The sequence below is a fragment of the Panulirus ornatus genome, chromosome 43 (genome assembly GCF_036320965.1).
Source record: "Panulirus ornatus isolate Po-2019 chromosome 43, ASM3632096v1, whole genome shotgun sequence".
Taxonomy (NCBI): domain Eukaryota; kingdom Metazoa; phylum Arthropoda; class Malacostraca; order Decapoda; family Palinuridae; genus Panulirus; species Panulirus ornatus.
The window spans coordinates 21,986,090-22,009,455 of record NC_092266.1 but is presented as its reverse complement, the minus strand read 5'-3'; the positions used below and the strand labels follow the sequence as shown (position 1 = coordinate 22,009,455).

Here is a 23,366-nt window from a genome sequence, read left to right as displayed (position 1 = left end):
GAGTTCTTCACAAAGCTAGCCTCAACCAGTAATGTATGCACCCCTCAGGAAGACTGTAATGGAACAGACGGTTATTGAAATATAGTGTTCAGCAAGGAACTTATTAAAAATTTCACGAGTATTTCAGGGTGGATCACTGGGGCTGTGCTAAATATTGTGAGCGCAGGTAGAGCAAACTTGTCACGCAACGTGGCAGTATAGTTGCCAAAAACCTATTTAATCACATCCTCCACATTCATCGCTTGTAAAGGTAATCTATCTGACATTCTGTTAAGTTCTTCTTGGTATGTACGTTATGTTTATGATATATGGATGCTTAGATAGTCCTCCCTGTGATATCTTACTTCCTATATTGCGCAGTCCGCTGCTCCTCTTCAAATTGTTCCCCAACTGGATAACTTCCAAGAGACAATTCCAACATGGCTGCTGATGGATTGGACGTGATGGAGGTATGTAGGCAGATGTTATTCCTGTTATACTTGTAATTATTACCTCAGGTGGCATAACATGAAGTCTAGATTCTGTTCACATATTTCTGGGCAAATTTTCATTCATTGAAATGACGCTTGAGTTGTGGGAGAGGCGAAAACGTACATGACAGAGGCGCGGACCGGGTCTAGGATGTGGAAAAAGTTGACCCTCTTTTCCGCATTGAATGATCTCGTGGTATTGTGCTTATCGTTTCAGGCATAGCTGGACGTATACCAAGATGGTATGTACATATTGTGTTAGAGTGCATATTGTGATTGCTAAAGTAGAAGCATGAGAATTCTGTGGCATTTTCTCTGGTGTGGAGTTCAATGTTTTGAGTACCAACACAGCAGCGCCAGATTGCCAGGTGAATGAAGAGGTTGACTAGAGAATTTGGCTTGAATTCCTCTTATATGTTCGTAGTTGAATGTCCACATGGCAGAAATTACATATAATGCAGTGGCATTAGAGATCCCCATTGATCAGTTGTATTTGTTTATGATTACTGGGGTTTTATGCTACTATTTTTTTTTTTTTTTTTAATCTTTGTGTATTGTCATTAGACGTAATGAGGCTTCATTTTGCTACAACTCCAGGTTGATTTCTTCTTTTAATGTCTGTAATGAGCTTAGTGGTGGTCCAAGTTTTCTCTTGCTATGCATATATAGGAAGTAGACTTAAAGACATTTGTCATCCTTGTTGATTTGTGCTTGATTTAGCAGTGAAAAGATTTGCTTGCGAGGTATATCTGATTGGTTTATGTCAGTTGCAATATGATTTCCCATTCTAGCTCGTCAGTTGTAGTAATAATTTAACGCTCTGGCTCATGCCAGTTGTGGTATGGTTTAACATTGCCTTACAAGTATCTGAAATTAGTTGCATGATCTAGTAAGTGTTGACTTAGAGGGTGAAGACATGTATTACCTTACTCATTTATGAATGATGATTATTGGGAATGATTTGTCACAGCATGACTGAAGCAAGTTGACCTGGTAATTTTTTAAAGTAAATCTTCAGTACAGTTAACTTTCCCAGTTAACTGATCGTGTTCTGCTCTGCTAGTATTTAGAGATTAAGTCATAGATGTGGAGCATGATATTTATTATATTCTGTTAAATATTATGTTAAGGAATAACATTTATGTATATCAGGAAAAATGTGGGGTTAATGTAAGAGTAGGTAATACACTTATGACATGAAAGGAACTTCTAAGATCCTCACCCAACACCTAAAATGATAATAGAAATATGCATATTCATTTGTTTATAGGGATTGCATGCCTGCATGCTGTTGTATGTTTACTGACATCGGGTGCCATCTTAATGATGCATTTTCATGTGTGACTGTTATACATTTGATAAGAATACTGAACATTATCTTACAAATTCTTACAGCTTTCACTCTGTATGAGGTTATTTAGCCTGTCTCTAGCTCTTGAGTTACAGAGCCACTTTAGTTGTGGTGGTCATTGTGAATCATATGTTGTACTTGCTTTACTATTTGTGTTTTGCTCTTGCATCTCACATTCTGTATCCAAATTTTCTTTCAAGTATCCCTACAGACCAAGAATATGACATCATCAGGCATTTCATTCCTGTTATTACTTATCTAGTTGCTAAAAACATGTTTCTCTGATGTTTAGCATGGCCCCTGTTCTTGACTATCCTCTTGCTATGCTCTTTAGCCATGGTTTTCAAACTTTTTAAAGCCATTGAACCCTTGTATAAAAAACGTATCTCAGAACCGCAACCCAAAGGAAGACTAATGATAAAAGGCAAATAGTAATGAAGCAAAATTTAGTCATTGTAATTCTTATCAAAGCAGTTTACGGATTTTTTTGAATTTCACATAGAAATATTGCAGTAAATATTATCCCCACCGAACTTTTGTGGAATCCTGTTTGAAAACCTCAGCTGTAGTAATACTAACCCCATTTGATTGAAATATACCTTCACATGCTTCCTTTTCATATAGTTCACATAGAATCTTAAAAGTCTTGTCCATATACATAGATCTTTAACCCAGTGATGGAAATTCAGCTGAAACTTCTTCAAATGATGAATTTCTTAATGATGGCTCAAGCTATAAATTTTTTGCTTTGGAGTTTTTGATCTATTTTCCTATGTTCCCTTTGATATATTTTCCTTCATTATTTAGTAGTACCAATTAATTTACTTTGTTAGGTGGTTTTGAAAAATCTAGGAAGGCAATGTCCATTTTTCCTCTTATTTTAGTTTCATATATGTCATTGTTTTGAACAATCAGTTATGTTTGTTTGCTCCTACTTCGTACAAAACTGTTCTGTTCCTCATATATAAAGAACACAAACTCCACTGGCTCCTGAAGAACAAGAGAGGGTACTCTTACAGATGAGTGCTAGATGAGTAAGATTCTAAAAAAAAAATAGAATAGTCATTATTCAGCTTGTCAAAAGCCACCATATTGATAATTGACGAAACACTTTTTCCTGAACAGTAGTTTTCCTATGTTACACACAGCAAATATCACAGCTCCACCAATAGTTATCAAAAGAGCAATTGAGAACAGTCCCATATACTTGGTTCCTGGAACTGTCTACATAATGAAATGCAAAATATTTTGTAGAAGCACTAATCATTCTTCGTAGAAAAAGTCTAGATTCTGGAACCATCCCCAAGAGTTTGAAACTGACACACATTACCTCTTTCCACAAAGAGGGAAGCAAAGCAGACCCAAAAACTTTTAAAGTCTTCAAGAAAGTCTTTAAGAGGCAAACTAACTGAATATATGGAATTGAGCAGTCTGCATGACCATAGTTAAAAGGTACTTGCACCCTGTACCCCTCCTGTTCCTCATTCATATATCTGACATTGGTGCAAATTTGAACAGTTCCCTATCATCCTCTCCAGGTGACACTAGAATAAGTATGAAAATCACATCAATAGAGGATAAAGAAAGATTACAAAGAGACATAAATACTTCAGTTTAGCTACAAAGAACATACCTTTCAATTGAGATAAGTTTTTGGTATGGGGAAAATAAAGGCACCAGAAACAAATAGAATACTGGACAAACATACTCGCTGACAACCCTGCTGTTCTTGGAGATAGGCAGGAAACAACATTGTTGCTGAAACTGCTGGCATTTGAGGCAACTCTAACAGCTGCAAAATTAGAAAGTTTTGAGAGAGCTTTCACACCCCATATTGACATAATAAAATGATTGACTTACTGGGAATGGCTGAAATCACCGAGGGTGTGCTCCCTCAAGTGCAGACAGGAGAGATATATCATCTGTTCTTGGAATATTATAGAAGGCATTATCCCCAACGTACACATGAAAGTAAGATCCCATTGGCACAACATGCATGGAAAACTCTTGTAAAGTGATATATGTAGAACAGAAAGGTGCGGTATGCACAAAAAGAGAACACCATCAACATCTTTTCATTACATTTCTTGCGATCATCAAAAACACCATTGGATGCATAGTAGAAAAATTTAAGAGTGCTCAGGACAATTGTTTACGAAGTGGATCAGATCAGCCAGGTTATGGTAGCTATGTAGGCCTCTATGCCATGGCTTCCAAGAGCATGGTTAACCAACGACCCAACCCAGCAGCCTAGGCACAGCCTGGGCTCTGGGTGTAGAAAACAACCTGAAAACAACTCCACATATGTTCCAGGTAATACATGATGTTATCCAGTGACCATATGAACTTAAATATAACTTGTTTGTGCCCTCAGGTGATGAGGCTTTAATTAGACAGCCTGTCTTATAAGAATTTTTGGAATTGTATCGAGCATTTTCAAGTTAGGAATGTTTATGACATATAGCTAAAGGGTGGATTCACCTTGAATACAGGCAAGTACAGTTCCTACAGTGCTTCAGGAAAGCCCTAAAAGTGTTAACTTAGAGAGGGTGACAAAAGTGTAGTTATGAGAAGCCTTCAGTGTTTTGTTTAGGGTTAGGTATAATAAGACTAACAGAAAGGCTGTTACCTCTAAAGTGGGCTGTTTTATTTGAGAACAATGATTGATTTTAGTATTATTAATGTTCTGAGTTCCATTAATGTCATTAGTGTTATCCTAAACCAGGATAACACACATGACAAACGTTCCAGATCATAATTATGGTAAAATCCAAAACCGTATCACTGGAGCATTTGCCAACAAAAAAAAATGGAGTTTGAGTCAAATGGAATTATAACTGTGGAAAAGAAAGAATTTCAGTAATTTTAGACATTACTGTTCATATGAATATGTTGAGCTTTTTAAAAGAAGCCAAAATGAATAATTCTATGTGAGCAGTTTCATGTTTTTAAAAAGATACCTTTTTCTTATTAAAAAGCACTTGAATACTCATAAAGTTGTAGCACTACAGATTCCACTGTTCAGATTGGACCAAAACTTACTTCAAGTATCTGCACATTGCATTACTCTGTGATCATAAGCATAATGTTTCATAGGTAATCTGTGATAACTGATTCCAGAATGATAAGCAGCAGCAGCAACAACAACAAGGAGAGGAGGGAGGAAAGGAACAGCAAGATGTTTCTCCAGACATGCTGATCAAACATCCTCTGCAGAACACATGGACATTGTGGTTTTTCAAACAAGAGGGTAATCGAACTTGGGAGGAATGTCAAATGGAAATTGCTAGCTTCAACACAGTTGAAGATTTCTGGGCGTAAGTCACTTTTCTTTGGAATATTTGACTTGTGATTTTCACACCAGCTTCCACTTTATTTATTCTCATTGGTCTGACCTGCTAGTATGACAGATACTTCAGGATAGTATCTTGGAAAATCAGGGAGAGTACTGGCCCACCCCACCCTTTGCTAACAATTGTTTTATGACCATAATGGCTTGCTTGTTTAGGCCACTTGGTTGGTATTATTATGTTAACAGGTTATTGGTGTTATCAGACCAGCTTTTTCCATCATTTGATCTAGAATATTTAGTATATTGAGGTTTTGAAGAATGTGTGCAAGAAATACTGATATCTGGTGTAGATGTATGGAAGGACTGATATGGATGCTTTGTGGGTGTTGAAATTATATGGGTGTGGGAGGAAAGCTGCCAGAATTAGTGATTTTAATAAAGAGAGTAAGGCATGAGTGCAAGAAGAAAGAGGAGGGTGAGTGTGGTGTCACCATGGCTGTTTAATTTGCTTTTGAATTTTCTTTTACTGGTGTAGTGGTGAATAGAAGGATCTTCGAGAGAGGAGCCGGTATGCAGTGTGTTGGTGATAGGGGCACTTAGGAGGAAAGTTAGTTGTTTGCTGATGATAGAGCAATTTGGAGTGGTGTGGTATAAATGGAGGCAATTTGTCAGTTAGCCGAACCAGGGCATATGAAATGGTCATGGGAGAAGGTCTGTAGGGCTTGGTTGTGGATGGAGAGCTCTGGTTTTGGTGCATTTTACATAACAGTTTGAGAGTGAATGTGAGCAAATGAGGTCATTCATTGTTTTTCTGATGCTACTTTACTTTACAGCAAGGAATGGCAAACATGTATAAAGAAAATGGTTCTTTCTCTTCCCTTTGCAGGGTAGCATCAGGAGCATGCAGACAGTAGCCTCATGTTTACACCAATTTTTAGCAAGTCATTTGATATGAACTTAATTAGAATTGACCTTTTACAACCTGGCCTCATAGACTACTCCATGGTTTATGTGGAATGTTTTGTATCGTGGAATACTGTTTTGAATTGGAATTTTTCTGTATTTGTAAGATGAGCAAATATAATAGTTATCAAATGAATTTTATTGAGAACATGCTCAGTGCTATTTGCCGTGAGGTTCACTGTTATGGTATACTCAATATATTGATATAGATAGTTTATGTAATTATTGGTTTTGTGAATGTATATGCCAGCATATTCTTTTGGTTTTAAAATGAAATATCTGATGTAGAATTATGTAGTAAAGATGTGAATTAAGGCCTTTTGACTTAGATTTTCAACTCCTCCCTCTGAAACTTCAGTACGTAACTTTGACATTCTGCTGTATCTTGATTTAACTACATAATGATTGATTAAGAAGACTTGTAAAGGATGTATTATTTATGTAGAAGTTGTGTCTTGCTGAGCTGACTTTATGTACTAGATATTACAAGTATCTCTTTATGTACATGTATTTGATTTATGTTATTTTTAGAATAACACACACGGTTCATTTACACCTTTTTGATTTATATGGGCTTAAATTTGGAATAACACAATCATCATTAGGCTAGCCGCGCAGTGGTGTGGTGTTGCTAAGCACTGCGTGAGAAGCATGGGTACACATGGCATAGATATAGTGTAGTCACAGATTGCAACAGTATTTTGTGCTGCTGTATACTATATATTGCATGCATTTTGCCCCTTGCATCATACTACCAAAACATCTTTTAAGTTCTGGGACTAGTGGTGCAAAGAAGCATAAGGCTATCACCACTGAGGTTAAGGTGGATGTGCTTAAACAATATGAGAAGGATAAATGGACAACAGATATTAAGTGTGCCCTTGGACTTAATGAGTCTACTGTATGGACTATTGTTGATAGTGCAGAGGAGATCTGAGAGAATGCCAAGCATGCAATATATTTATACTTGCATCTAACACTTTGTATTCCTGAAGTTGATTATGAAGTGAATGGAACAAACGTTCAGCTCATGAATTGAACACCTAACTCGTGAAATTGTTCTTGTCACCATGCTAGTGATTTAAGCAAAGGCCTAGAGAACATATAGTGACTTGGCAGCGGAAGAAGAAGCAGCATAAACATTCCGTGAATTTCAGGAAATGCTACAACTGCCACATCAAGATGACTTGCGAGACTGCTTCTTAGAATGTCATTGCACCTGTAGAATTCCTGGGGACCCTCAAAACCATTATCGAGGAAGATGGTTATTCTCCTAAGCTGATTTTTTATGTGGATGAGACTGGTTTATTTGGATGAGAGTGCTTTTGAAAACACACAGTTCCCATGAGAAGACTCCACCAGGATTCATAGTCTTTTATTTTCAGTTTTCATTAAGAGAATTAATGTGTTGTATGTATATAATAGTATTTTGAAATCCCTGATGCATGTATACTGCAGCTTTTCTTTGGTATAACATTCAGTTTTCTCATTATAATGAAACCCCTTAATTACCATTAGTAACATCATTTGATTTGTGCATTTTTGATATATGCGACCATTTTCCAGAATGTGGCACACATAAATCGAGAGATCCCACAAAAAAGATTAACCCTTTAACCCTGTAAACATGTGTTAGCATTCTTACTATAGTTACTACAACTGCACTTATATGGGTTGCCTCTTCCTTCCCTCAGTTGAATTCAGAGGTGTCCTTTTTCATTGGGCAGAGATCCCTTTTCTCACAGCCATCTGTAACTAGCATCAGGAAAAAATTCTGCTGTACCAGTTACCCATATGAAACAGAGGTAGAAGGTACACTCCTGTCCATCCCAGGTGTGTTCACTCACGTGCTAATTTCTGCAACTTGCTGTGTAGCAATGCATGCTCAGCTCAGCAAATTGATTTTATCTTGGGCACAGGTGAAAGTGATATTGATTTGATGGGTGCTAAAAATTATTTTGATCATAACAGTAAAGTGGGGATAGGGGATTAAGAATACTTCCCACGTATTCCCTGCGTGTCGTAGAAGGCGACTAAAAGGGGAGGGAGCGGGGGGGCTGGAAATCCTCCCCTCTCTTTTTTTTTTTTTTTTTCCCAAAAGAAGGAACAGAGGGGGCCAGGTGAGGATATTCCAAAAAAGGCCCAGTCCTCTGTTCTTAACGCTACCTCGCTAACGCGGGAAATGGCGAATAGTTTAAAAGAAAAAAAAAGTAAAGTGATTGTAAATGCGATATAGAGAAAATGTTAGTGGAATGTTGTAGAGCAATGCATATTTATGTATGGCTGTCATTATGCAGTGAATAACAAAATTGTGTTTAAAACTGTCAGTGCTGTATATATCCAAAAAGCATATAGATTAAAGGTAATGAATAAGTCATATATCTGAAACTTATATAAATAAGGCATATATCTAACTTAATATGAATAAGCCAAATATAAAACTTCTGGTCTGTAGTGAAATATGGCCTTTTTTGTCTGTTTTCCCGGTGCTACCTCACTGAAGTGGGGGGTAGCGATGCTGTTTTGTGTGGGGCAGGGTAGCGACTGGAATGGATGAAGGCAAGCAAGTATGAATATGTACATGTGTATATATGTATATGTATGTATGTGGGCATTTATATATATATATATATATATATATATATATATATATATATATATATTTTTTTTTTTTTTTTTCATACTATTCGCTATTTCCCGCAATAGCGAGGTAGTGTTAAGAACAGAGGACTGGGCCTTTGAGGGAATATCCTCACCTGGACCTCTCCTCTGTTCCTTCTTTTGGAAAAAAAAAAAAAAAAACGAGAGGGGAGGATTTCCAGCCCCCCGCTCCCTTCCCTTTTAGTCGCCTTCTACGACACGCAGGGAATATGTGGGAAGTATTCTTTCTCCCCTATCCCCAGGGAAATATATATATATATATATATATATATATATATATATATATATATATATATATATATATATATATATATATATATATATATATATCTTTCTTTTAAACTATTCGCCATTTCCCGCGTTAGCAAGGTAGCGTTAAGAAAACTGAGGACTGAGCCTTTGTGGAATATCCTCACCTGGCACCTCTCTGTTCCTTCTTTTGGAAAATTAAAAAAAAAAGAAAAAAAAACGAGAGGGGAGGATTTCCAGCCTCCTGCTCCCTCCCCTTTTAGTCGCCTTCTACGACACGCAGGGAATACGTGGGAAGTATTCTTCATCCCCTATCCCCAGGGATAATATATATATATATATATATATATATATATATATATATATATATATATATATATATTTTTTTTTTTTTTTTTTTTATACTTTGTCGCTGTCTCCCGCGTTTGTGAGGTAGCACAAGGAAACAGACGAAAGAAATGGCCCAACCCACCCCCATACACATGTATATACATACGTCCACACAGGCAAATATACATACCTACACAACTTTCCATGGTTTACCCCAGACGCTTCAAATGCCTTGATTCAATCCACTGACAGCACGTCAACCCCGGTATACCACATCGCTCCAATTCACTCTATTCCTTGCCCTCCTTTCACCCTCCTGCATGTTCAGGCCCCGATCACACAAAATCTTTTTCACTCCATCTTTCCACCTCCAATTTGGTCTCCCTCTTCTCCTCGTTCCCTCCACCTCCGACACATATATCCTCTTGGTCACTCTTTCCTCACTCATTCTCTCCATGTGACCAAACCATTTCAAAACACCCTCTTCTGCTCTCTCAACCACGCTCTTTTTATTTCCACACATCTCTCTTACCCTTACGTTACTTACTCGATCAAACCACCTCACACCACACATTGTCCTCAAACATCTCATTTCCAGCACATCCATCCTCCTGCGCACAACTCTATCCATAGTCCACGCCTCGCAACCATACAACATTGTTGGAACCACTATTCCTTCAAACATACCCATTTTTGCTTTCCGAGATAATGTTCTCGACTTCCACACATTCTTCAAGGCTCCTAGAATTTTCGCCCCCTCCCCCACCCTATGATCCACTTCCACTTCCATGTTTCCATCCGCTGACAGATCCACTCCCAGATATCTAAAACACTTCACTTTCTCCAGTTTTTCTCCATTCAAACTCACCTCCCAATTGACTTGACCCTCAACCCTATTGTACCTAATAACCTTGCTCTTATTCACATTTACTCTTAACTTTCTTCTTTCACACACTTTACCAAACTCAGTCACCAGCTTCTGCAGTTTCTCACATGAATCAGCCACCAGCGCTGTATCATCAGTGAACAACAACTGACTCACTTCCCAAGCTCTCTCATCCCCAACAGACTTCATCCTTGCCCCTCTTTCCAAAACTCTTGCATTCACCTCCCTAACAACCCCATCCATAAACAAATTAAACAACCATGGAGACATCACACACCCCTGCCGCAAACCTACATTCACTGAGAACCAATCACTTTCCTCTCTTCCTACACGTACACATGCCTTACATCCTCGATAAAAACTTTTCACTGCTTCTAACAACTTGCCTCCCACACCATATATTCTTAATACCTTCCACAGAGCATCTCTATCAACTCTATCATATGCCTTCTCCAGATCCATAAATGCTACATACAAGAAAGAGAAGAGAGAGGCATTTGGACGATTTTTGCAGGGAAAAAATGAAATTGAGTGGGAGACGTATAAAAGAAAGAGACAGGAGGTCAAGAGAAAGGTGCAAGAGGTGAAAAAAAGGGCAAATGAGAGTTGGGGTGAGAGAGTATCATTAAATTTTAGGGAGAATAAAAAGATGTTCTGGAAGGAGGTAAATAAAGTGCGTAAGACAAGGGAGCAAATGGGAACTTCAGTGAAGGGCGCAAATGGGGAGGTGATAACAAGTAGTGGTGATGTGAGAAGGAGATGGAGTGAGTATTTTGAAGGTTTGTTGAATGTGTTTGATGATAGAGTGGCAGAGATAGGGTGTTTTGGTCGAGGTGGTGTGCAAAGTGAGAGGGTTAGGGAAAATGATTTGGTAAACAGAGAAGAGGTAGTAAAAGCTTTGCGGAAGATGAAAGCCGGCAAGGCAGCAGGTTTGGATGGTATTGCAGTGGAATTTATTAAAAAAGGGGGTGACTGTATTGTTGACTGGTTGGTAAGGTTATTTAATGTATGTATGACTCATGGTGAGGTGCCTGAGGATTGGCGGAATGCATGCATAGTGCCATTGTACAAAGGCAAAGGGGATAAGAGTGAGTGCTCAAATTACAGAGGTATAAGTTTGTTGAGTATTCCTGGCAAATTGTACGGGAGGGTATTGATTGAGAGGGTGAAGGCATGTACAGAGCATCAGACTGGGGAAGAGCAGTGTGGTTTCAGAAGTGGTAGAGGATGTGTGGATCAGGTGTTTGCTTTGAAGAATGTATGTGAGAAATACTTAGAAAAGCAAATGGATTTGTATGTAGCAATATATATATATATATATATTATTTATATATTTTTTTATTATACTTTGTCGCTGTCTCCCGCGTTTGCGAGGTAGCGCAAGGAAACAGACGAAAAAATGGCCCACCCCCCCCCCCATACACATGTATATACATACGTCCACACACGCAAATATACATAGCTACACAGCTTTCCATGGTTTACCCCAGACGCTTCACATGCCTTGATTCAATCCACTGACAGCACATCAACCCCGGTATACCACATCGCTCCAATTCACTCTATTCCTTGCCCTCCTTTCACCCTCCTGCATGTTCAGGCCCCGATCACACAAAATCTTTTTCACTCCATCTTTCCACCTCCAATTTGGTCTTCCTCTTCTCCTTGTTCCCTCCAACTCCGACACATATATCCTCTTGGTCAATCTTTCCTCACTCATCCTCTCCATGTGCCCAAACCACTTCAGAACACCCTCTTCTGCTCTCTCAACCACGCTCTTTTTATTTCCACACATCTCTCTTACCCTTACGTTACTCACTCGATCAAACCACCTCACACCACACATTGTCCTCAAACATCTCATTTCCAGCACATCCATCCTCCTGCGCACAACTCTATCCATAGCCCACGCCTCGCAACCATACAACATTGTTGGAACCACTATTCCTTCAAACATACCCATTTTTGCTTTCCGAGATAACGTTCTCGACTTCCACACATTCTTCAAGGCCCCCAGAATTTTCGCCCCCTCCCCCACCCTATGATCCACTTCCGCTTCCATGGTTCCATCCGCTGCCAGATCCACTCCCAGATATCTAAAACACTTCACTTCCTCCAGTTTTTCTCCATTCAAACTCACCTCCCAATTGACTTGACCCTCAACCCTACTGTACCTAATAACCTTGCTCTTATTCACATTTACTCTTAACTTTCTTCCATATATATATATATATATATATATATATTTTTTTTTTTTCATACTATTCGCCATTTCCCGCGATAGCAAGGTAGCGTTAAGAACAGAGGACTGGGCCTTTGAGGGAATATCCTCACCTGGCCCTCTTCTCTGTTCCTTCTTTTGGAAAATTAAAAAAAAAAACGAGAGGGGAGGATTTCCAGCCCCCCGCTCCCTTCCCTTTTAGTCGCCTTCTACGACACGCAGGGAATACGTGGGAAGTATTCTTTCTCCCCTATCCCCAGGGAGTGAAAAAGATTTTGTGTGATCGGGGCCTGAACATGCAGGAGGGTGAAAGGAGGGCAAGGAATAGAGTGAGTTGGAGCGATGTGGTATACCGGGGTTGACGTGCTGTCGGTGGATTGAATCAGGGCATGTGAAGCGTCTGGGGTAAACCATGGAAAGCTGTGTAGGTATGTATATTTGCGTGTGTGGACGTATGTATATACATGTGTATGGGGGGGGGTTGGGCCATTTCTTTCGTCTGTTTCCTTGCGCTACCTCGCAAACGCGGGAGACAGCGACAAAGTATAAAAAAAAAATATATATATTTTTTTCTTTCAAACTATTCGCCATTTCCCGCGTTAGCGAGGAAGCGTTAAGAACAGAGAACTGGGCCTTTCAGGGAATATCCTCACCTGGCCCCCTTCTCTGTTCCTTCTTTTGGAGAAAAAAAAAAAAAAAAATATATATATATATATATATATATATATATATATATATATATATATATATATATATATATATATTCTGGGAGCCTTGAAGAATGTGTGGAAGTCAAGAACATTATCTCAGAAAGCAAAAATGGGTATGTTTGAAGGAATACTGGTTCCAACAATGTTGTATGGTTGCGAGGCGTGGGCTATGGATAGAGTTGTGCGGAGGAGGGTGGATGTGCTGGAAATGAGATGTTTGAGAACAATATGTGGTCTAAGGTGGTTTGATTGAGTTAGTAATAATAGGGTAAGAGAGATGTGCGGTAACAAAAAGAGTGTGGTTGAGAGAGCAGAAGAGGGTGTTTTGAAATGGTTTGGTCACATGGAGAGAATGAGTTAGGAAAGATTGACCAAGAGGATATATGTGTCAGAGGTGGAGGGAACGAGGAGAAGTGGGAGACCAAATTGGAGGTGGAAAGATGGAGTGAAAAAGATTTTGAGTGATCAGAGCCTGAACATGCAGGAGGGTGAAAGGCGTGCAAGGAATAGAGTGAATTGGAACGATGTGGTATACTGGGGTCAACGTGCTGTCAGTGGATTGAACCAGGGCATGTGAAGCGTCTGGGGTAGACCATGGAAAGTTCTGTGGGGCCTGGATGTGGAAAGGGAGCTGTGCTTTTGGTGCATTATTACATGACAGCTAGAGACTGAGTGTGAACGAATGTTGGCTTTGTTGTCTTTCCTAGCGCTACCTTGCACACATGAGGGGGGAGGGGGATGTTATTCCATGTGTGGCGAGGGGGCGATGGGAATGAATAAAGGCAGACAGTATGAATTATGTACATGTGTATATATGTATATGTCTGTGTGTGTATATATATGTATACATTGAGATGTATAGGTATGTATATTTGCGTGTGTGGACGTGTATGTATGTATATTATATATATATATATATGTGTGTGTGTGTGAGTGTGTGTATGAGTGGATAGGCCATACTTCGTCTGTTTCCTGGTACTACCTCGATGATGTGGGAAACAGCAATTAGATATGATAAAATAGATAAATAATTGATATTATTCACTGGGTATTGTGTTTCATAGAGTCCCCAGAAGTGCCTTACTGTTATGAAGTGAAAGCAAATACATTTGTGAGTTGCATAAACCATGCATAATGGTTGTCAGGTGCTGAGGTGATTACATAATTTCTTCTTTCAGGAGCAATAATGCTGGCAGCACATTATCAGTGAGTGCTAGAGCTTTAAATGTTTGTTAGGCACCAATTAGGGTCTTTGAATTTTTGCTTTTCATAACTTTTGTGATATCTCCCTTTGAATAATGATTAAATATGTTCGAGTTTTTCAATGAATCCTCAATTTAGGGACATCCTGAAATGGGGACTGTTGTTTAAGGGTTACAAGAAATGAAGCCATGCAGGTGTTCATTGTGAGAATTCTGACAAGATGTAAAAGACTGCATTGGAGGAGAGGCAGCCATTAGAATGTGATAAGCATATTTATACAGATTCATTGAAGCTAGTTTATACTGACATATGAAGGTAGGATGAATGATTTACATTTGGTATTTTAATTAATTTTGATTACTGTTCTTTAATTTGCAGATTGTATAATCATATTGAACCAGCTTCAAGATTGAAACTTGGATGTGACTACTCTATGTTCAAGCAAGGAATAAAACCTATGTGGGAAGATGAACATAATTGCCGAGGGGGGCGTTGGCTTATTAATCTCAACAAACAACAGCGGGCATCAGAACTAGATAATTTCTGGTTAGAAGTGGTAAGTAGGGTTGGAACAGCCCACAAAGATATTCTTCATATTTTAATTTATATTTAGTGTAGATGAGCAACATTTAAATTCTCGGCCTTGTTTAGTTGGGAGCAAATACTGAGAGTGTGAACCCTGAGTGTTGACCGTATGAGATAGGGACAGATGTAGTAAGAGCATCAATAAGAGATTTCAAATTAGGATGCCAGAGGAATTGTTTGGGATTGGATACAATGGAAATATTTTCTACATGAAAATTGGTGAATAATTGCTTTCATTTTCCTTAATGAATCGTGTGTGTTCAGAATAAAAAAAAGTTAGTACTTGGTGTGGAAGTAAATTTTTCACTGTACACACATGACGAGGGTTGAGGATGGTTATCAGTGATTTGAGAAGATCCAACCTAAAGAATAGTGATTAGAGTTAATAGTAGACAGAATAGTTCCTTCCCTAATTAAGGAGTGGAGACTACTGCTTCTCTTCATAAGACTACAAAAGTGTGATCAAGGGAATGCATCTATATTTAGCATTTACTATTAAAGATAGCTTCTAACAAGATTATTCATTCCAGCATCTCGATTTTTTCAGCTGCTCTTAATGATTGGTGAAGCATTTGATGAACACAGTGATGAAGTTTGTGGTGCAGTTGTAAATGTACGTAGCAAGGGAGACAAAATAGGAGTTTGGACTGCAGATGCAAAAAAGAGTGAGAGCATCCTTAAGACTGGGTGAGTGTATAAAAAAGATCATAAAGATCTTCAAGGCCATATAACTCAATATTTTAGATATTTATGTACTGGCTGTTAGTTGTAGTGTTGTCAGAGCTTGCATATTTTGAAGATTTCAATATTTGATGTTTACTAATACTAAAGGCAGCTTGGTAACTTAACACACGTCAATTAATTCTAGTTGCTTACATCACAGTACCATATAAGTAGTGTCATCTTTCATCTTAATGAGGAAATTAATCATTATTCATAAGAGCATGTGATTACCCCACCACCATTACAAAGTACATGAAGATCAGCCTTAGTTCCTTTTGCATATGTGTGCTCATACACCTCCACACTTTGGTTAAGTTTTAGGTCCATATCCTTCTTGGCTGTTTTCTATTTTGCCATACTTCATTTGCAGATGCATGTTAATGAACACTTAAGCATCCAGTGAAAAGTGGGTTACTATAACTTGTCAGTGTGTCAAAGGTCTAGTCTTGGCTAAGTTTTAGATATGAATCCATATAAGTGACTATTTTATGTTCGCTCATTTAACTTCATATGCGAATGCATATTGAAGAGCACTTCAGTATCCCATGAAAAGTAGGTTAGTCTGATATCTTTATGGCTGGTTTTGTTGTTAGAGATCAAGTCATGATATAGTTTTACACCTTAGTCTTTCTCAGTCATTATCTGTTGTATGTTCATGTAACTTCATGTGCAGATGAATAATGATAATCACTTCAGGTACCCATAAGAAAACAGGTCATTCAGATGTCTCACTTACTAGTTTTTAGTTCAGAGGTTGTCTTTGTCAAGAGTTGGACTTGAATCTATCACAGACACTCAAATGTACAGTCATGTGACTCTTCTTGCATTGAAGAATTGCTGTGTACTTCACTATCCCATCAGAAGTAGGTTGCAGTGCTGGTTTTGAGGTCAAGGATGAAGGTCACTGCTGCACTTTGAGTTGATTCTGGAGATGATTTTGCTTCCATGCAATATTTCAATAGTGTAAATTTCATCAACATTCACCATGTGTTACTTCTTGAGGAGAATAGGCCTTATTGATATTTAGGTCAAAGGCCTTGTTGGTATTTAGGTCAGAGTCCATGGTCACTTCTGCACTTGTAGATGATTTTCTTGCAGCACATTTACCTCTGTTCTAAGAGATGGAATTTAGGACTTTATGAAGAAGCTACCTTTTCGTATTGAGATCAAAATGTATGCAGTCAAGGTCTTTGCTGCACAAGTAAATTTTGTTCCTGCATAACAATTTCATTTTTACTGTGAAAGACTTGCTTTGGATATTCTTTTAGGAGCAAGGATGCTCCTGTTTTATTTTGTCAAAAAGGTCAAAGTTTAATGTCACATTACTTTTGTTTGTTGTTTTGTTTTTGCATTATGACTGGACTTCTACCAAATGGATTTCATTAGCCTTTAACCCCTTTGTTGCTATGGTACTCAAGCTAAAGCTTGGTAAGTTACTGTTGTCCTCAGTCTAGGCATTATTAACTTCAATTGTATTTGCATTGTAAAATGTATTGACTGGCCATAGGCAGCATTCCTATGAAGGATATCACTGGAATAGTTTGAAAGCTTCTAGTAAGTATAGGGGCTAGTAAGACACCTTTTTGTGGGACTTTCCCATTTTTTGTGTCTGTGGCACTAGATATGACAGTATCCCCTCTGCCCACCTTTTTGGGGCATTCCAGAACTTGCCATTCATGGAACCACTTGTATGCCCTTGAAAATAAGGAGAGTGCTACATGTTTTATCAGATGAGAAAAAAATTCTTGTGAGAATGGGAGGTGGGCCTTCAGGGGACCTGTAGGATCAGTGTTGAGTTCTAATGTGTTTTTGGGTTAGAAAAGTAATTATTGGTCTGATAAGTATTCCTTTAGTGTTTGTGATTTTGGGATCTGAATTCATAAGAAAAATGATTTCCCCCAATTATACCCCCACTTGGCACATCACTAATACCCAGTCTCTAACATCAAAACTACAGATAACACAGTTGTTCTGTTGAACATTTTCCTAATTGGCTGTGTTACCTAACCTGTAATCCTTAATATAGCTTCATAACAGGAATGTATGTAGATAGATCATTTATTGTACATATCATAGTGTCTTTCTTTTACAGCCACATCCTGAAAGAACGTCTAAACATCCCACGGCATGTGAGCATTGGTTTTCAAGCTCATACAGACACGATGGCTAAGTCTGGATCTACTGCAAAGAACAAGTTTACTGTCTGACACCCACAATATCACATAGTCTCCAGTCTTATATATGTTTTACAGGCATAGAAACCAGCTTCTGTTTCAGTGGTGGATGTCCACGTGTTTGTGTTGGAAAGATGAGGTAGCATTTCCAGATATAGATGTGAGGAGCATTTTCCATTGTGAAGAACACTGCAAGGCTAAATTGCTACCTTGCTTTATTGTGCAAGAATTTACTGGATATTTGTCACAATGTGGATATGAAAGTTGATGTACATACAAAGCATAATTTGCTTTACTGTTTATGATGCTTAATTACTGCTTAGTTAGAAATTGATGAATTTATGTCAAGTATGAAAATGGGAATGGAAGTTCATGCAGTTGTTTTTGTTGTGGGAAGTTATTTAGTAATATGAATTAAGAGGTTGGTAATTTGTTGCTGAAGTTGAATAAGCTTTTATATTCAGCAGTTCATGGTGGTAAGGTACTCTAAGTCTTGCTTTTTGATTTTATTACTTTGGAACAGGGAAAGTAAAGACATGATGGTCAATATCATCTTACCTTGCAGTCATTTCCACTTTTACCCGATTGTTTTATTATATTTGTGAATCATTTAGTTACCGTATAAGAGAATAGAATTGGTTATATCTCTTAAAGAATTAAATAGTTGAGACTTCCTTTTTGTACAATAAATCATATATATATACAGTGTCTGCAGAAAGCCCTGCCTAGTTCCATTTATTTTCAAAGGCAATGCATGGCAAAGTTTATTGTCGATACAAGCATGTGAGAATCTTGAGGTGAAATCTTTGTACATCTGGCCATTGAGAATAGTATTTATTAGGGGTGTGCACCAACAACCTGCCTCAGTGTGCTGCTTTCTTTACTCTTCCAGTCTGCCACTTCATTTTGAGAATTTCACGGTCAGGCAGCAGCTTCTTGTGACACCCCATCAGTTCCCCCTTGCTTGATTTAAGAGATCAAGACCTTATGAACCCAAAATATGGACCTAGAATACTTCAGGAACCTTCCCAGTTCCATGCCCAAATGTCTGTAGGTAGTGAGTCAAGGCCAAAGGAGAAATGATAAAGTAATAGAATGTAAGTCTGAAATTGCCCTTGAAAATGTCTGTGAAGGTGGGCAAGGTTCTTGAAGACACACACACACACACACACACACACACACTCACTCAGGAACCTAATAAAGGTAGAAAGGACTCCTGGGGCATGAATTAAGTATATATATATATATATATATATATATATATATATATATATATATATATATATATATATATATATATAAATATATATAGGTGAGTGAAAGAGCAGGAGGTAGAGATATGGCATGAAATTTCACCTATTTGTTTTTTGCTTTGGGCTTCAGTGAAAGTGTGTATCTTCAAAAAAGAGTTTGTGTAAGTACTTGATAATGTTATGCAATTCACCCATAATTCTCTCAGCCCTCATATGAGGGCCCTCTTTTGAAGTTTAAGTGTAATTGAAATGTACCTGTGTTGTACTTTTGTTGTGATCAGAGGTATCATTGAGCAATGGAATTACGTAATATAATGAGTGGTGGTAAAAGTATTTCAATCTAGTGCGGACACTTTACAGTATGTTGGTTAAGCCCAGCACTGAGATGGTAGAGTCCGATAGAAACTGTTATTGCTTGTGGTCAAATGAATATTGGTGGTAAATTGCAGTGAAAGGAACATATTATGTTTCAACATTGAAATGATTGTATTAAACTAAAAGATGTCCTTAAAATTGTAATATAATACTTCCATTATTTTATGTATTGTTCCATTTCCAGTGATTTACTTTGTGATTATTGCTCCTTGGTTGGCTTCTCTGTTGATTTTTCTACCTTAATTGCCTATAACTTGGTATGGAGATGTTGGCAAATTTATACCCAGGCCATAAATACTACCCTATTATCTATCATCTTTCAGTAAGGTTTTTCAACTTGTATACCTGTATACCTTGGGTATCACTTTAAAGGCTTACTGCATTTTTGCAGAAATCTAGGAAGGGTTAATGTCCATATCACTATATATGAAGCTGTTAGTTATTACGGAGCCAGCAGATGCATGTATTACATTGTAATATGGAAATATAAGATAAAATTAGAAAGCTTTGTTAATAGACAAGCCTGATGATGTGAAAGACTGTCAATGGAGCCAAACTTGGGGTAAGTCTCTGTGAATGGTACAGTGTGTAGAATGGAGCACCTATTAGTATGGGAAGGAGTGAAACCCACATAAAATTTAAGACATTTATTGTCTTGTCAGAAGTTTCAGAATTCTTGTTCCATTTATAGGTATTATTTCTCTCTACTGTAGGTGTCTCATTATAACAACTGTTAAATTCTGTGATAGACATTAATTTTATTATATGTACATAAAATGAAAGTTATCAAGTTTGCTCTTTGGAGTCACCTTCAAGGCAGAATGCTTTAGTTCCTTATATATATATATATATATATATATATATATATATATATATATATATATATATATATATATATATATGTATATATATATATATATATTTCTTTTTTTTTCTTTCATACTATTCACCATTTCCAGCGTTAGCAAGGTAGCATTAACAACAGAGGACTGGGCCTTTGAGGGAATATCTTCACCTGGCCCCCTTCTCTGTTTCTTCTTTTGGAAAATTAAAAAAAAAAAAAAAAAAGAGAGGGAAGGATTTCTAGCCCCCCCACTCCCTCCTCTTGTAGTTGCCTTCTGCGACACGCAGGGAATACATGGGAAGTATGCTTTCTCCCCTACCCCGAGGGATGATATATATATATATATATATATATATATATATATATATATATATATATTTTTTTTTTTCGTACTATTTGCCATTTCCCGCATTAGCGAGGTAGCACTAAGAACAGCAGACTGAGCCTTTGAGGGAATATCCTCACTTAGCCCCCTTCTCTGCTCCCCTTTTGGAAATTTAAGAAAATGAGATGGAAGGATTTCCAGCCCCCTGCTTCCTCCCCTTTCAGTCGCCTTCTACGACATGCAGGGAAAATGTGGGAAGTATTCTATCTCTCCTATCCCCAGGGATATATATATATCTTTCATACTTTTCGCCATTTCTCGTGTTAGCGAGGTAGCGTTAAGAACAGAGGACTGGGCCTTTTGAGGGAACATCCTCACCTGGCCCCCTTCTCTGTTCCTTGTTTTGGAAAATTGAAAAAGAAATGAGAGGGGAGGATTTCCAGCCCCATGTATATTTTATTATACTTTTTCACTGTCTCCTGCGCTAGCAAGGTAGCGCGTGATTCCTTCTTCTGTTTCCCCTTTTAGAAAGTTAGAATACAAGGGGAGGGTTTCTAGCCCCCTCTCCCGTCCCCTTTAGTCGCCTTCTACAACACGTGAGGAATGCATGGGAAGTATTCTTTCTCCCCTACCCCCAGGGATAATATATATATATATATATATATATTTATACTATTCGCCATTTTCCGCATTAGCGAGGTAGTGTTAAGAACAGAGGACTGGGCCTTTGAGGTAATATATTCACCTGGCCCCCTTCTCTGTTCCTTCTTTTGGAAAATTAAAAAAAAGATTGAGAGGGGAGGATTTCCAGCCACCCGCTCCCTCCCCTTTTAGTTGCCTTCTACAACACACAGGGAATATGTGGGAAGTATTCTTTCTCCCCTATCCCCACATATATTATGCCCCGCATGCAGGGGGAGAGGGGTGCCACTTCATGTGTGGCGGGGCGGCGACGGGAATGGATGAAGGCAGCAAGTATGAATGTGTACATGTGTATATATGTATATCTGTGTATGTATATGTATGTATACGTTGAAATGTATAGGTATGTATATGTGCGTGTGTGAATGTTTATGTATATACATGTATATGTGGGTGGGTTGGGCCATTCTTTCATCTGTTTCCTTGCTTTACCTCACTAACGCAGGAGACAGTGACAGGTATGATAATGATAAAAAAGATATATGTATATATATATATATATATATATATATATATATATATATATATATATATATATATATATATATCCCTGGGGATAGGGGAGTAAGAATACTTCCCACGTATTCCCTGCGTGTCGTAGAAGGCGACTAAAAGGGGAGGGAGCGGGGGGCTGGAAATCCTCCCCTCTCGTTTTTTTTTTAATTTTCCAAAAGAAGGAACAGAGGGGGCCAGGTGAGGATATTCCAAAAAAGGCTCAGTCCTCTGTTCCTAATGCTACCTCGCTGATGCGGGAAATGGCGAATAGTTTAAAAGAAAAATATATATATATATATATATATATATATATATATATATATATATATATATATATATATATATATACATATATATATATATATATATATATATATATATATATATATATATATATATATATATATATATATATATATATAGTTTTTTTTTTATGCAAGCATTTGTTGCAAGTATAATTGACAAATATGTTGATGCAGCTGCAGACAGTCTGACTTTGAAATTCTGATAACTTGACATTATATACCTTTATCATGACTAGGATGAGTGTGAAGGCTGATGTGGTTAAGAATTCAGCATTTGTAAGATGTATCAGTGTGCCTACGGCATGGGTGCAGTATAGTAGCATGATATTTTGTACATTGAACTCATACGTAGGTATGTTGAATATGTGAAAGTTGGTATCTTCTAGTGTTCTATTAGCTTGTCTGTTAATTGTATTTTGAATTATTTAGAATGTATGAAATTCCAGTGATAAACCTGATGTAGTAAATCAGCTTTTGATCATTTTTTCTTAACAGGCCTAGTTAAGTTGCTGATTTTTCAGTTGGGGAAAATGGTTACTTGGCTCTTGAAATTATGAGTTACCAAGTTATGGGCCCTAGTTCAAGCTTTAAATGAACATCATAACACTTCTGTTGAGTGATTGGGTACCTCACTGGCCAGTAAATTTTTTTTTATTGACAGTTGAGCAACAAGTTAGTCTGATCTGAATATATTAAACTTTTTCAGAGACTTCCCATAACTGGAACTTTAGTCTTTTCTCAAGCCTTATAAACTGACTTGGAAAGAGCATTTTGTCACGTGTAGATTTATGAAGAATTTCTGAAGGTACTGCTATTTCTTATAAAACATTAAAATGTAAAAAAAAAAAAGGTAGTAATAGATATCCTTTTTATAATAAATTTAGGTGTTCCAAACCAGTCAGGTTTGTTTTATATCCTCCTGTTCACTGTGTCGATGAATATATAAGTTTTTGCCCTATTGCTATTCCTGCCCTATCGAGGTACCATTAGGAATGAACAAACAACAACATTTGTTGACAACTCCTTTCTTGTTTAGTGTACATACTGATGAAACCAGATGATGCCAAGCCCTGTAGAGTATTCGATGATTTGCTTAGATTGCTTCATATGCCCATACTCGCCCATGTATCCTTATGTATGTCTTGTTTAAACCAGGTATTTCCCAATTGCCAGCCTTCATTGTGCAACTCTGCAAGATGTTTCACCATTTCTTGCTTATCACCCCAAGAGTCCCTGCTGTCTTTATGAT

At 37.7% G+C, this 23,366-nt stretch overlaps 1 protein-coding gene across 4 annotated transcripts; it reads left to right on the top strand.

Annotated features, from left to right (window-relative positions):
• The first annotated feature begins 227 nt into the window (after positions 1-227).
• eIF4E1 (eukaryotic translation initiation factor 4E1) lies at positions 228-20,796 on the top strand. Of its 4 annotated transcripts, none has more exons than XM_071687213.1 (6): positions 233-250; positions 361-449; positions 4,942-5,138; positions 14,715-14,892; positions 15,469-15,608; positions 17,737-20,796. In XM_071687213.1, exons 2-6 carry the CDS (start codon positions 420-422, stop codon positions 17,849-17,851), a joined length of 660 nt encoding a protein of 219 aa, XP_071543314.1. In that variant the 5' UTR covers positions 233-250; positions 361-419; the 3' UTR covers positions 17,852-20,796. The 4 variants fall into 4 exon arrangements, with proteins under 4 accessions (XP_071543318.1, XP_071543314.1, XP_071543315.1 ...); XM_071687215.1 differs by lacking the exon at positions 233-250 and adding an exon at positions 688-712 and having other exon boundaries at positions 435-449; XM_071687217.1 differs by lacking the exon at positions 361-449 and having other exon boundaries at positions 228-250.
• The last annotated feature ends 2,570 nt before the right edge of the window (positions 20,797-23,366 follow it).

Excerpts from the sequence above, each read along its gene's own strand:
- eIF4E1 (XM_071687213.1), top strand. The coding sequence starts at position 420 with ATGGCTGCTGATGGATTGGACGTGATGGAG. Across the intron at positions 450-4,941 it reads ATGGATTGGACGTGATGGAG|AATGATAAGCAGCAGCAGCA; the intron begins GTATGTAGGCAG and ends AACTGATTCCAG. Across the intron at positions 14,893-15,468 it reads ATAATTTCTGGTTAGAAGTG|CTGCTCTTAATGATTGGTGA; the intron begins GTAAGTAGGGTT and ends CGATTTTTTCAG.